This window comes from Corapipo altera, unplaced genomic scaffold (genome assembly GCF_003945725.1).
Source record: "Corapipo altera isolate COAL_440 unplaced genomic scaffold, ASM394572v1 78, whole genome shotgun sequence".
In the NCBI taxonomy this organism is placed as follows: Eukaryota; Metazoa; Chordata; class Aves; order Passeriformes; family Pipridae; genus Corapipo; species Corapipo altera.
In genome coordinates, this window is record NW_020884904.1 from 7,363,684 (window position 1) to 7,378,613 (window position 14,930).

Sequence of the window (14,930 nt, forward strand, 5' to 3'; positions counted from 1 at the left end):
CCTTGCTGGCTCTGCTACCACCCACCAGGCTCATGCAGGGTCAGGGTTGCAGATGACTGAGCTGTGGATGTAGCAAACCTCTGGCCACAGTGTTTGAAAGCCTTTGGCCTTGTTCCTCTCTAGCACGAGAATGCTGGGAGGTACATTTAATGCAGCAAAATAATACCCGAATTTTACTCCCCACCATTTTCCTTGGTACTATTTTGCGGGGGTAAAATAAAAGACCAGCACTGGCTCCTAATCCTCTCAGTTTCAGTGAATTCAAGCAGGAATGCTGCCTGACAAGAGGTGAGGATCTGAGGATATTGCCTACAATGACAGCCACCACTGCGGGGGGCTGGGGGAAACCTGATAGCTCCTGGGGTCCCATGGGCCTCAGTTGCTCCAGCATGATTCCAATGCCTTTGCACACTGATCTGCTCCTTACTCTAGATGCAAATGTTGACAAAATGCAAGGATTGTTCAAATTGCTTTATTTTAGGTTTACAGAATCAAAAATAAAACTCAAAACCATCTTTATTTCTATGGAAAAGTAAGGCAGTTACTTTCTTGCACATGAGTTATTGGCTTTTCATCTCTCTCAGTGAGATTTTACTCTTTAAGAGGTAAACAAACAAACCTATATTGACCACTAGCTGTAAATAGCCGAAGGAGGAGACTCCAAACTGTTTATATAAAACTCCACCAATGGTTGGGCCCACCGTTCGTGTCAAAGGCTGCACTGAGGCACAAATCCCGAGCATGGCACCTAGGAGAGATGGCAGAGACACACAGGGTGAGAGCAAGTCTTGGGATGGAATAGCAGAGTGGAGCATGTGGGATCCCCTGCATCCCTAATGGTTTTCCCCTACAGTAGTGGCAAATCACTTCAAATAATTTCTTGCATTAATTTATAGCAGTCCAATTAGGGTTTGCTAAGGTTAAGGACTCCTGGAGGCATGGGGACTAGTTTCCACCACGAGCCAGCTCAGCTCTTTACTGGGCGGTCTGTGTGATCGTAGCACTGCCCAAAAGGCAAGTGGGTGCTCACCACTGCCATCAGCAGGGTCCAAGGATGCCTTTGGCCTCGGAAGATGCTGCTGAACATCGCACCCAGCAGAGCTGGTAGCTACTGCATGGGATTAGGGATGGACAGGTAGTTTCTAGGGTCGTGTTTGAGACTTCCAAGCAAATCACACAGATTCTTCCAATCTCATAAGTACCTGAGTGGGCCTTGTTCCACTCAAGCTACTACTGCCATTTATTCTCTAGTGTGAAACAGAGAAACAGCTCTTGAGGGCTTAGCAGGAGTGAGAGGGTTAGGCCTAACTAGGTCTTTAAGAATAAATAAATAAAACCACAGATAAAGACTGAACACCCTTGAGATACTCCCCCACCTCCCTTTGCAAAAAGAACAGATATTTCCATTTGGATGGGTATGCAAGCCCTTTTCCCGGCTGGGCTGGTTCCCCCTCCAGCAGTCCTCACATTTGCATCATTTACAGGAACCCAGAAGATGGGGAAGCACCTCCAGTTTAGTAAAGGCAGGGGTTTTTTTTCATGTACAGACGAACAGCCAGGACACGACCCAGAACACAAAGCTGGCCCCCAACACAGCCAGTATGCTCTTTTGTCCTGTGGTCTTTGTACAGGACAGTTGTCATGTTCAGGGGAGCAGAAAATACAAGGCCAGCCAGAAAATCATTAGCCCCAAACACCAAGAGGAATGGCAAGCTGGCAGCATATATAAAAAATTTGTGCCCAGTTCTATAATGATTTTTGCAATTATTTTTTTACTATCAGTATGACTATTTGGGCTGCTGGCATCAATTTTCCATTAACATTCATTGAGTTGTTGTCACCACACCAGGCCAGCAGCATCTGGGAAGGATGAGGAGGATGCTGTCCCATATACCAGAAGATGTGGAGCTGAGTGTGATATTTAACATTGGGAGCCACGGGGAAATGATCCCCAGCTCCCAGAGAGAACAGGCAGCCAGGTGTTCTTGTAATGCCGGCCAGCAACTGCTGGGCTTTTATCAGCATGCTTAAAATACTTGTGCAGTGAGCCCAAGCCGAGGGCGTAGCCATGTGGAGAGGGAAATCTCCCGGGAAGCGCTGCTGAGCGCTCCTCCCGCGCATGGGAACACAAAGGCGATGGGTGGGACCTTGCCTTGACCCTTTGCCAATGGGAACCATCCCACAACCACTGAACTCTCTGGGCAGGTTTTGCAATTATTTTTTCCCCTCCAGGTATTTGAATTAAACTAATTACTAAGTACAATTGCCAAACTGGCTCTTATGATTGAGGAGGCACTTTTTTCCCTTTCCTTTTTTTTTTTTTCTGGAGCAAAAATCCATCCTCTTAAAAGGCCGGGCTCTCCCTCTGCACTTCTCCAACATGTTGCTGAGAAAGATAATTTCTGTTTAATGGGTTTAAATTAGATCCCTCGTGTCAGACATCCTCAGGCTTTGGGACATTGTAAATCTCAGCTCTGCAGCACGTCCCTAGCTCTGTTGCAAAGCTGCACATGTGATGGATCTCATTTCAGGCAAGACCTTTAACTGGGACAAGTCACCATGTCAGCAGAAAAATTCCTGCATTGCTTTGCGCAGCTCTGCCAATGCACGTGGTCACCTTCTTCATCATGGCTATTCTACTTTCTGCGCCTTCCTTGCCCTTTTTTCTCCCTCTCCAGCTTTTTTCCCCCCTTTGCCTATACCTGGCATGACCTGTCCCAGCCGGGAACTCATCCTCCCCTCCCACCCCGGCCCTCCTCTCCTCCCACAGGTTTCAGGGTTGGGTGCTGGCAGCTCTCCAAGATGGGCGACTCCTCTCCAGCTCACATCCTGTTGCCGCGCTCAGATGATGGTGCTGGCCCAGATCAGCCACACGCCCATGGGGCGATCATTGGGCCTGATTTAACGATTAGGTCATCATTGCCAGCAGCTGCCTTTGAACCAGCACAGCCTGAGCGAAGCTGGGGGGGTTTAGTGAACCAAGCCCTGCCTGGCTGCAAATTCTCCTCCTAAGGTTGTGACGTGCAAGTAAAATCACAACACAGGAGCCGTTAACCAGGGAGGCTCTGCTGGGCTTCCTGCCTCCCTCCCCCAAGAGTAGGGGGGGATCTGTGCAGAAACAAGACCTTCATTCTTGGGGAAGGACTAGGGTTGACAAGGAGGGCTTGTGTGAAGATGTAAGTTCCCCTGGGCTCGGGACTCCCCTCCCACCAGCTCACGCGTTCAGCTGAACAGCACGTGCATGCGTGGCTGAATTTTCCCTTCCTGCCTTTGAAGATGAAGAGAAGGAAAAAGAATATCAAAGGGAAAACAATGAAATAATTTCTGCTACCTTTGCTTCAGTGCAAAGCCCCAGCCATAAGCAAAGAGCAAGTGCCAAACTCATCAGTCTTGGTAGGAAGCAACCTTGGATCGATCCTGAAAGCAGGATGGGTGCAAGGGATGGTGCCATCCTACCTCCCACTGTTCCCTTTCCAAGACATGTATTTAAAATGCAAGGATGAGTGACTCAGTGTCTAACAAGGGCAGACAGGCTACACTCCTGCAACACCTCATCCATTCCAGCCCTTTGCTGAGATGGGCACCTGAGCTCAGCCAAAATTCCAGCTCCTCAGAAAGCTTTTTCCTGGCCCAAAGAAAAACCCCTTTTGGGCTCTATAGGCCCAAAGCTGACAAAAACATCAGGAAAAGACAGCAGCACGGTTCAAAAGCGATATTTCCAATGGCAAATTCTCAATGTGTGATTTCCTTGCTTTAACGAAAAGTCATTGCAAGTTAGTGTTCAGATTTCTGACACAGTGACAGCAAAGCTTTTCATAAGAACAGATTTCCATGCTCACACTGAGGGTTTCTAATGCACCACCAAAAAGCTCTCTTTGCAGAGCTGGTCTGGGGCTGGCATAGGAAGGAGCAGCCTCTGGGAGGCTGTATGGGTGGAGCAGCAGTTGCGGAGTGCCACCCACGGCCAGGGATGGATGGCAGGCATTTTAACAGCCGCATTTCTCTGCGAGACACCCACGCCGTCACTGCTGCAGCTGCTGTGGAGAGGCAGCTTGCCGGCTCTGCTGTGTCAGGCATTCCTGCCTTCGCCCCGGCCCCTGCATGGGTACATCCAAAACAAGCACAAAACCATTAGATGCCTCTTCCTTTTGAAATGTTGTAAGGAAAAAGCATGATTTGAAAGGTGAGGGAGGAGTGTCAGAGACAAGGTTTTGGCCCAGCACCGCAATCCTCCGAGCCAGAACGTCCCTCCTCGGCATGCCGAGTTCTGAGCCAGCTATAGCTCTGCAGTTTGTAGTAGCACTTGGCATGACATCAGCCCAGGATGGATGGGCAGGAGAAAGCCCCCAGTGGCTCATGGCTGCCCTGATGATCTGCAACCCCCTCCTGACCATGTGCACAGCTTCACAGGCTGCCTTCATCCTGCCCTGCAATCCTGCCCTGCAATCCAATCCTGCTCTGCCAAATGGAGACCATCCATCCCACTGAGGCACAGGCTGGCCTAAAAACATACGCAAGCAGGGAGCGGAGTGAGGCAGCTAAATCCATTTTCCTCTCCGACCAAAGCTTGCCTCAGGGCTTTAAAAGCCAAGCAATGCTCCGGTTTTCCTCACAAAACCCCTTTGAGAAGAGCCTGGATGAATTCCAGCTTGGTTGTATGTCCCAAAGCTGCTTGGTGCCCTTCCCCCCAGCTCTCCCTCGCATGAACATTACTCTAACTCATGAAACAGCAAATTTTCTTCTGGGCTGAGTGGAGGGGCTGAGATAGTTCCCAGAGAGGTGAGGACTGAGGATAAGTGGTCCTCCCGGGTAGAAATATCACACTTGGAAATCACAGGCTCCCAATATTTGTGGGAGATGTGGTGGGTCAGCTCTACAAATAAACTACTGAAGTGGTTTTCAGAAAAGCTCTTCATTCAGAAGCATCTCAAAAGTGCTTTATAAACTTCACTAATGGGCTGTGCAAACTATAACTCTCATTCTCAGTAGGCTCTGTGCAGAGGTGTCTGCTCAGACGGCTGCTAGGGAAGATGAAGGGTGCAAACTGGCCGAGGAAGGCTCAGCTAAAGCAAAGAGACTCTTGGGTACCTGCTCTGGGACCAAATCCTGGAAGAGCTTGAGCAAAAGGTGTCAAACCAGGTTAAGCCAGCTCCATCCCAGCACAAACCCAGCAAGGCTCCCATGACAAAAATGTTGGTATATTTCCTTCATCGACAGAACTAAAGCCCCAGGTATAAAGACTTATGTGTCTACCACTGCATTTCAGCTGCCTCGCACAGAGAAATACAATAACTCTTTGACTGAAACAAGGCCAAAACAGAGAGAAAGGCGGCAATTACTGCATCAGGCAAAGCATGTTTGCAAAGGGTGATCCAGAATACCCTGCTGAGATGCTCTAAGTTAAAAGGTGTGAACAAACGGCCCTCTCAGTCATTGTCATGGTGGAAGAGCAGCTTTTGGGTTTTTTTGGTTTAGTTTGGTTTGGTTTGGGTTTTAGCCATACCTTGGCTTTCCATGGAAAGGAAAGTTTGGGAAAGCCTTCTCTTTCTGCACCCACCACTATGGATATCAGCAGGTGGCACAAGACTGGGAGGAGTGGGTCATGGGATGCTTACTCAGTGTTGTTCAGGTTCATCCTGTATAACCCAACCAGACTCTGTTCATGTGCTCTGCTGACACCCATTGTATGCAACTGCCCAGAGAGATCTGCTGGGGAATTGGACATTCACCATGACTGTACTATAGTGCTTGATAGCGGTGGTGTGAGCTGGGAAGCACCTGATGGACTCAAAACTGACAAAATACCAGTCTGATCTTTTTTGATGAGTCTTACCAGTGTCAGAGGAGGGGACAGCCTTGGTAAGGATGCTGTCGGTGATGGTGGCCAGCATGCTGAAGGCAAACACCAGTGGCACTGCAATGATGCAGTAGTGCCACACAGTCCTCATCAGGGCCTAAGGGACAGAACAGAACAGACCACAGATCATTAGAGAGTACAGACGGTGACTCTGTGTCAAGAAACAACCTAGAAAAAAAAATCACGAGTCAAACCCGTGACTTAGGTGAACTGTGGGAGCCACAAATGATACAGGATGGTGCGGCTTTGGCTGTTGCAAAGGTCTTTCACAGCCTGCCATTTGTATTCAGTGAATTATTCCAAGCATGCGGAGCAAGTAGCAAGTGATACCCTACAATCTGGCAGCACGTTTCTCCGGCACTGCTGTGGGTATTTTTAGCGTCTGGGAATTAGTGACGTCCCTGCACCCTTCCCCCTGTCTTCTGTCTTCTGTCCAACTCCCGAGGAAATGTTGAACAGCAGATGTATGTGGTGTACTTCAGGAAGCTTCCATTACTTATACAAAACAGCCTAGAGAAGGCTTTTTGGTTCATTATCATAAATAATTAAAACTAAACTGAGCTTGTCAAAATAAATGAGCACGGTGCATTATGTAACACTGTACCTTTGGGATTTCTAATCCTGTTCTGCTGCCTCCTTGCTAATAAATTCACCGAATTCAGTAATCTGGAATAGGTCTTCTGGCCATAAATGCACATTAGCGAGCATAATTAAGGAGAGTAATGATTTTGTTATTGCACATATTCTTAGCAGAGACATCCCTCCAGCTGTTTAATACTGAAACAAAAGCAGTGAGGCTCCCTAAGCCGTGGGGCTAGAGCGGCTCTCGGCTCATTCACATGCCCTGCTGGTCAAATGAATGGATTTCTCTGGGGCATAAAAAGGAAATTCCCCCTTTATTGCAAGTCTCCTACCCTCACCCATGTCTCAAGGTGTGTTATTGTGGCTGGAAAACATTTCTGTCACTAGTCTAGCCAGAAGTTTCATTCTCTGGAGTTCTCTGCCCCAAGATCTTGTTCTTGCCTTTTGGCTACAGAAGATGGAGAAGCCCAGAGACATTGCTCACTAATGACTTGGAAATGTTGAGGTTTATTCCTAGTTCCTCTCTAGAGTCACACACAGCCAGGTTTTTCTCCTTGAAGGAGCTTTTTGCCTACATTTTGGTTAAGAACTAGGCACTTCTGATTAAGGAACCAGAGAACAAAGACAGAGGAACAAGTATTTGGTACATAAATAGAAGGAAGGAGAGTAATTCCTTGCTAGGGCAAGTGTCATTGTGGGACAACATTGTGCAGCTCATAGGAAAAATCAGCTTTAATCCCTCCTGCTTTGTACAAATTTTCTCATGAGCTGGAGTAAGTGTGCAGAAAAGAGCAGAGCCACATCTGTGTCTCCTGTAAAACCAGAGGAAATGGCTCCTTACTTCCATGGGGCTCAGGAAGAACTGATCCAGGCAGAGCCCTGTCTTTGCTACTCCTCAGCTGCTGGGTAGGTAGTAGATTTTTTGACCCGAGCAGATATGAAGACATTTTTCTGGTGAGGGAGGCAGAACCAGGAGTTTCAGCAGACAGACTCAGAAAGCAAATGCCTGGGAAATGCAGGCAGCGAGGCAGGATGAGGCACAGCCATGCCTTCAGACAAAGAGAAAAACTTCCCCGTCGCAACCGCCAAGCCCTCCTACACCCCTGCCCACGCTCTCCTGGCTCGCATCTGCAGATCAGACACTAGTTCTCCCCTCCTCTCCTTTTCCAGGTGTTATTGCCCAGCTCCCAGCCCACCCTTTTCCTTTCCCAGCTGCCTAGTGCTGGGAACATCCTGCAGCCTCTTCCCAGCTGCAGTGCTGTCTGTCTGCTGCTGCTTGTGTTAGCCTTCCAAAAACACTTCAGCTCACCTTCCAGTGATATAAAGATGGGTTCTGGAGTATCTTTTATTAACAGCTAGTATTTTTCCTCACTTCCATCCTTCGGGGAGGGGAACTGCTGCATTTGGAGGCCACATGCAGCAAGGGCACAGCAGGTGGGATGCTCCTCCACCAGCAGCTGTGCAGGATTAAAAGCTTCACCCATTAACTTCCACATTTGTGCTTGCTGCTGTGCCGGCACTGATCCCCACCCAGACAGAAAGCCACCCCAGAAACGGATGTTTTCTTGGCAGCCGCTCAGACACAGATCTTTTTAATAAGGCGTCCCGGGCAAAGAGGATCACAGCTGCATTTGCCTATGAATAGTTCTCATGGGAAGTCATTGCTGACCCTTGTCCCCAGGACTGTGTTGTCAGGATGTCCACAGCCCTCCGGGCTTGGCATAATTGCCTACTCTAAGATGATTTCCCTTCCCGGCTTCCAGTTCCCCTCCTTGTGCAGCCAATGTGAGCCTCCCCACACTGGGACATCCGTGTCCCTCTGTGTGCCCCTCCACTGCCACTGAGGCTTTCTCTCCAACCTCCACCTGACTCCAGCCTTTCCTGGAGGTCAGTGAGACCTCAGTGCACAAAAGCTATTTACTCCATATTGCTCCTCTGCCTCAGTCCCATGGGAGGAGTTTCAACACGTGGATCCAATCTCAGCAGCACTCTGCCCTGCACCCGGCTGAGTGTGCTAAGATCTCCAGATGGGCCAGGTCCACCTTGGTCCCACCTAATTGCTCCCAGCCACGACCAAAACCAATAGTATGACCTTCAAAGTCCTTCCCAGGCCATGCTTAGGAGGACCAAGCGCTGTGCAGATGTCCCATATTAAGGAGGCACGTCAATGCCAGCCAAAACAGAATGACACCAATCACAAGGGACCCTTTCCAAGCATTCTACACCTAAGAGAATCTCCGTGAGCCCCAAAATCCCAGAGAGGGGGACCACACTCCATCTACAGAGCCAACCCTCCATCTGCATCCATCCTCCCTTTCCAGCCTCATCTCAGACACATGATTTAGCCTCAGATTAGCTAAGATGTGTAGGTGCTTCATCTCATCCATGCAGCTGGGAACCACAAACCTCAATCCCCTCCAGGACTTGGCCCTGACCTCCTCGTGGCTGTGGTATGGCTGTGGGAATGGCACTCATCCTACCTGCACCAGTGGGAGCCCCAGCGCCCCAGCAGCAAGGCTGGAGGCCAAATCCTGCAGGGAATGTTGAAAGGCTGATGCAGCTCAATTGTCCTTGGACGGGACACAGAGGGGACTGTGCACACCCTTCCTCCATCCCTGTGGCCTGGGTAGAGCTATCAGTTCCCTGAATGTGGCTTATCTGAGCAAACACAGCTGCCAGCAGAGCTGCCTACATGAAATCAGTTTTCCAATTACCCTTTGAGATTGACATCAACCGTCGCCCAAGTAGACACAACCAGCAACAGGTAATATCACTTATCTCAAAATGGAGGAACAACATTATTGCCTTGCTGCCTCCTTCCCCAAATCATCTCACCTTGGGAGATTAAGTAAAAATAAAGGCCCAGAAGAAGAGTGCACAACCTCCACTGTCTCACAGCAGCGTACAACTGTAGTGATTTATTTCCCCCCCCTCATAATCTTCATTTACTTTCTGGGTAGTTCAGGAAAAGCAGTTGCTGACAAGACTAGGGCAGGATTTCTGTGCAAATCCGGTGACTCAGGAGGGACTTAGTGAGTTTCTGTGAGAGATTAATATTTTTTTAAATCCCCATAACTATTACTCACACAGCTCTTTATCATGGTTTGGCGCAATGCTTACGTTGAGCGCAGCTCTGTTTGCGCAGAGGCCCAGGAGAGATGGTTTCCCCTGCCCTGAGGACCACCCAACAGAGCCAGCGGTGGCATTTCACAGGCAGGTCTCATGGACCTCGTGTCACTGTGTTATGAAGGGCACCGTGGATGATCCCACACCCGCCTTACCATGCCTAGGCCCACGCCGGCAAAGACGAAGACGCTGAGTCTGAGCAGTGTCATCTCTGTGCAGTGGTTAGCGAGTTTTCCAACAACCAAACCCTGCACAACCTGGGAAAAAAACACAGGAGCACCATTAAACTTGATATATAATCATTTAAACAAACGAGAGCTGCTACAGCACTGCAAGCAAATGAAAGGCAGCAAATGGGTTGTTCCATCGGGGTTTGTTTTGACAGAAAAGGACCTCATTGCCACAGTAAACAGTTGGAAGACATGATCCGTTATTTCAAGCATTTTGCATCCTAGGGAGAGAGCTATCCCATCAGCTGGAAGTCTTTACTCAGGGTGCATGACTTAGTTTACCATCACTGCCTCATCACCTGCAGTGAACCAAAACTTTCTAAAAACTCTTACAGATACAAATTATTTTTTCTAAGTTGTGATTTTCTGTGAAATTCAGTTAATACTAAGGTCTTCATTCTTGGCAAGTCCTTCCAAAGAAAAACTGTACCTTTGTATGCAGAGGAGGAAAATGCCTGTACCTTCTCTTGCCATTATTTTAAACTATAAATATACAAATCGGTTGATTCATAATTTTTAGGCATGAAACAAGTACGGCAGAGATGCTAATACCCAGTCCCAGCAGTACATGCAGATGTAAGGGGTGAGGAACTGGTTTTACAGATTTTAAATAAAAACTGGGGGAGAGGGGGAGGGAAGGAGGAACAAAAAATTTAAATCTCAGGAATTATTTGACTTTTCCAGCACTTTGCAGAGCAAATTCCCTCTTTTATTTCTCTGTTCAGCATCTCTCATACTTCAGGTGATGCTGGCCCAAGTGGACAAGAGAGGACAGAGGCTGGAAGAGATCACAGTGAAAATAGACCTTGACTGACTGAAAGTCAGGGGAGGGACAGATAGGAATCTACTGAGTTTTCCCTGCCTTGAAAGGGTTTGTATGATCCAAATGAAACACCCCCCCCCACCAACTTGAAAGAAGAGCTCTAGTTCAAAATGCTCTGTTTGGCGGGATGGATTTTTTTCCATGGCAGTCCATCCTGCAGAAAACTTCAGTGGTCTGCTTGGACCAGGAATGACTCTATGCCACGCTCAACCTTGCTGTAGTAGTCCTAAGGCTGAACCCCAAATTTCAGGAAGGAAATGAGCGCAAATTAAATGAGGAAGTAAGTTATTAAAAAGAAAGGAAATGTCAATTTATAACAAGCAGTCCAGAAAAATCAATTGAATTACTAAAACAAACAAACAAACAAACAAACTAAAAAGTGAATAGTAGTAAAAATAAAGTTGACATAAAGAACAATAGCTACAAATGAATATATTTCCAACAAGCTACAACTTCATGGAAAACCATCAAAATTTAACCCTTCGCTTTGCTTCAGAGCACAAAGGATTTCTGACACAAGGGCACATCACAACAAGCCAGCGTTTTGGCTCCTAGGAAATGTTCTTCCTGCCTCCTTTTTGTCCTTGTCCCTGACTTTCACCAGGGCTTGAGAGCTTGGCTCACATGTGCCCAGATGCCATGTGACAGTGGCACAGGTCCCATGTGTGTTTCCTGGGTTGTGTCACCTGCCAAGCAGCCTCTGGGACAGCAGCTGAGCTGCTGTGGCGCAATGCTTGGACAATACATGGGGTGACCTGAGTCATCCTGACTGAAAGCCCTGCCGTGGACATGAGAGGAGGCTGATACCGGCCCCAGCAGCTCCTACTCAGGGGGTAGGTGGAGAAGTCACTGAGTGACGCTTCATTAAGCTGAGTGCTCCAAAAATCGTCATTAGCTTTTTGCAACTTTCCAGTCCCTCCCACAGGCTCACCCCAGCTGGGGCTGTGCTGAGTCACATGGGATGGGGGCTGAGCCTCGTTGCAGGGCATGGATTGACTCAGCAGTGGCATCACCTGAACCCCAGTTTGGCTCAACTCAACCACTGGAGGAAAGGAAATGTTTCCTAATTTGCCCAGGCTTGAATGGCATATTTAACTGGGATACACCATACAGGCACAGCCTTATCCCTGCCCTTCCCTGAGTCATTGGGATATATCATCAGCAACTTCCCAGAGCAGCCAGGTCTGATGGCCTTGGGAGTGGTTTACCCAAAAATGTCTCCATCACTACACATGAGCACCTAAGCACAGGCAACAAGCACCACTGCAGCAAAGCAAGGCACTGAGCAGGAGGATCTGGCAATGTGCAGGCCCCTTGCTGTCCCCAGAGTGAGCAGAGCAGAGGGGTGGTCCTTGTGCCAATGCTGGCATTCCACATGGGCTTTCCCATCACTTGGGCTGTGGCAATATAAGCACAAGGTAAAACATCACTGCTGAATCAACCAACTTGGCAATGGGACTATTTCCAGGGGCAAGCATTAGCCCAAGTCACCTGCTTTCCCTCTGGGGCTGTGCAGCAATCCCTGGGTAACACAGACTGCAGCCTCCCCCATGGGTTATCTGGACTGCCTGCCTCCCTCCCCAGCACAGTTGCTGCTGATCCATCCATTAGCCCAAGCAGGCAAGGCCTATGATGTTGATTTTGGACACAGAGCCTTGATTTAAGTGCTGGATAATATTTCCAATCACAAGGAGCTCTGACCTCACTTTCCAGTCTGAATTTAAACCTGAAAACCTATTACTTCCAGCCTGCATTTTCCCTGTCCGCAGAGCCCTTGGATTGGCATGAGCAGCAGCTGCCTGCACAGGCACATCTGGGAAGGTGAAAGTGAAAGGTGGTTCATGTGCACTCTCCCATGTAAGATTTTGGACATGTGTTGCCATTACCAGGAGGTAGCAGGGACATCCCAGGTGACTTAGCCATAACTGCTCCCATGGATAAGCTCTGGTGGCTGATAAAGCAGCAATGGGATTTATCCTTATTTTCATTGCCGCTGGTGTGTTCTGGGCTTTTCCCTTGCACATAAACTCCCCTAAGATCAACTGAGATGGGCCTTCCCCTCCCGTATTTCATTTTGCCTAGATGGTGCTTGCCTTTGTAACCTGACCTCCTTTGAAGTCGGGGAAGAGCCAGTGTACCTGGCTGGAATGCCTTCTGTCATCAATAAACAAAAGAGAGAGGAAATTGTTTGCAAGTGAAATAACAGGCACTGCCTGTGGCTGTGTACACATGTCACAGGAAAAACCAACTCATCTTTTTTTTCCTCCCCCTTCTCCTTCTTTAAAGGCAAATAAGTCTCCCAATAAATGCATAAGACCAGCCAAATCTCTCCTTGGCATTATGCTGGATCCATCAAACTGGGGATTTGTTACACTAATTCAGCGAATCACATAGAAAAATACTCTCTGCTTCTATCACTGTATTTGGTTTCTGGGAAGGCAGCAGCTCCCATTTGCTCAAAAGAGCCAATTACCCATTTTATTGTTAGCCTCTAACAAATTTCAGCAATTCCTTTCAGGATGGAAGAGATTGTTACTCTCTGAAGGTTTAAGGTGCTAGTTTTTGGAAGGCTTTTGAAGCAGTAGCCTTGCTGCATGGAGCCCCTGCTGAGGACTGGAACCGGCAAGTAGCTGACCGCACCAGTGGAGGTTAGAGGAGTTATGCAGATGCTCAGCTGGTCCTCCATGCTCAGAGGACATGGGACTTTTTCTAAAGATTCTTCCATCAGCACCAATTGAAAGCTTGACAGAGCCCAGCAACAAAAGAAGTTCCCTTTCACCCAACAGCCTGGAAATGAAAAGATATGAGAAGGTCGGAAAGGCAGGTGCAGCAGGCCAGATAAGCTGGTGCAGCCTAGTAGAGAAGATGCAAGGCCCCATCCCTAGTGCAGATAGCATGATTCACATCAGAAGCAGCCTCCCACGCCCTGGACCTGTATCTCTCCCCTTTGAAATTGTGCCTGGCTGGGAGTTCCCAGGGCGAGTGCAGTGCTGGCTGGGGTGGGACGCGGGTGGGCACCAGCTGGGGCACACCACAGGGGTCAAGCAAATCACGAGGCCTTTCTGCACAGGGTTAAGGTGGTACAAAGCCCTGGGCGGGGCAAAAGGGAGTTGTTTTACTGACACGACGATGCCAGAAATCATTTGAGAAGTAGTTCAGGTCTTGCAGAGGAGCAGGAGGGCGGTGGGACTGGAAGGAGAGCTGATGGTGAGGACCAAACTGCTGAAGGCAGCACTTTGCCAAACAGGGGGAAGAGGCTGGTGTGTTTTGCTAACTCCAGCCTAATTACTTTCTTTCCCCCTCCAGCCCACCCCCCTCCACAGATATAAATCCTTCAAAGCAAGGAAACTGGAGAACTTTCTGTTTGTTGTTGCAAGGTCCTTTCACCAAGTGGGTTTTCCCCCTAGGCATACCTGGCTGTAATTAAATCCCTGGCTCTTTAATCATCTCTTTTGCTGTGCAGGGAAAAAAAAAAGTGAGAGGGACAGACTGGTGATAAGATGATATGCAATGTAAATCTCTCCTCCAGGAATCTCTCTCATCTTTTCAGGATCACTCCGTACCAACTTGTCCCTCCAGAAGCTGCATGGCTAGAGGTGGGGTTTGTCTAACAATACAAATTTAAATGCAGTAAATAGAACAGATGTCTTATGATTTCTTGATCCTCAGGGGTATAAATATCTACCCCTTTGTCCCACCCAGAGTTTTGTTTGGTGCATTTTGCTTTGGTTTTTTTTGAGAAAAAGTTCTTAAAGGAAATCTTCCCCCACCCTCTCCAGTGGTTTGAAATCTAAGCATCAGATGTGACTTCAGATATCAGCCAGGTACTCAAGGTATTTCACTTGCCTAATCCTCCAGCAGTACTTTCCAAGTCACATAATACACCTAGAAGTTCTCCATGCTGTTGTGATTGCAACTCCAAAAAACCCAACAACCTGGTGCCTAGGCCCATTTCTGCCCATTATGCAAAATTAAATTATTTTAAACCATTATGAAATTAATTATTATCTGGAGGGAGACTGAACAATATCTCACACTCCCAGGCATTCACTATGAGGGAAATTTCACTTGCATGGCTTCTGAGATGAGAGGACTCTGTAAGTCCAGCCCTGGAGGACAGAGGGATTGTGTCCCTGACAGGCTCTCATACAGCTTGCCTGAAGACCTACAAGTGATCAGATAAAGATGCTTCAAATACATCATGAGCAAGGGAATCTCTGCAACGCAAGCTGCCTGGCACAGAGGTACCTCTCCTGCTGTCAGCCTTCCCCTCCTCATTTTGTTATCTCCCACATGACTTCTCCTCTGCAAC

At 48.2% G+C, this 14,930-nt stretch overlaps 1 protein-coding gene across 2 annotated transcripts in view; it reads right to left on the minus strand.

Annotated features, from left to right (window-relative positions):
- Positions 1-456: 456 nt before the first annotated feature.
- The window catches only part of SLC22A18 (solute carrier family 22 member 18), a 64,715-nt gene continuing 50,241 nt past the window's right edge, over positions 457-14,930 (minus strand). Inside the window, exons 8-10 of one of the 2 annotated variants that reach the window (XM_027651385.1) lie at positions 9,721-9,822; positions 5,834-5,954; positions 457-748 (exon numbers count right to left, since the gene is read on the minus strand). In XM_027651385.1, the coding sequence (XP_027507186.1) occupies positions 561-748; positions 5,834-5,954; positions 9,721-9,822 (411 nt within the window). In that variant the 3' untranslated portion in view covers positions 457-560. The remainder of the gene's footprint in view (positions 749-5,833; positions 5,955-9,720; positions 9,823-14,930) is intronic. The other variant, XM_027651387.1, reaches the window with a different exon arrangement.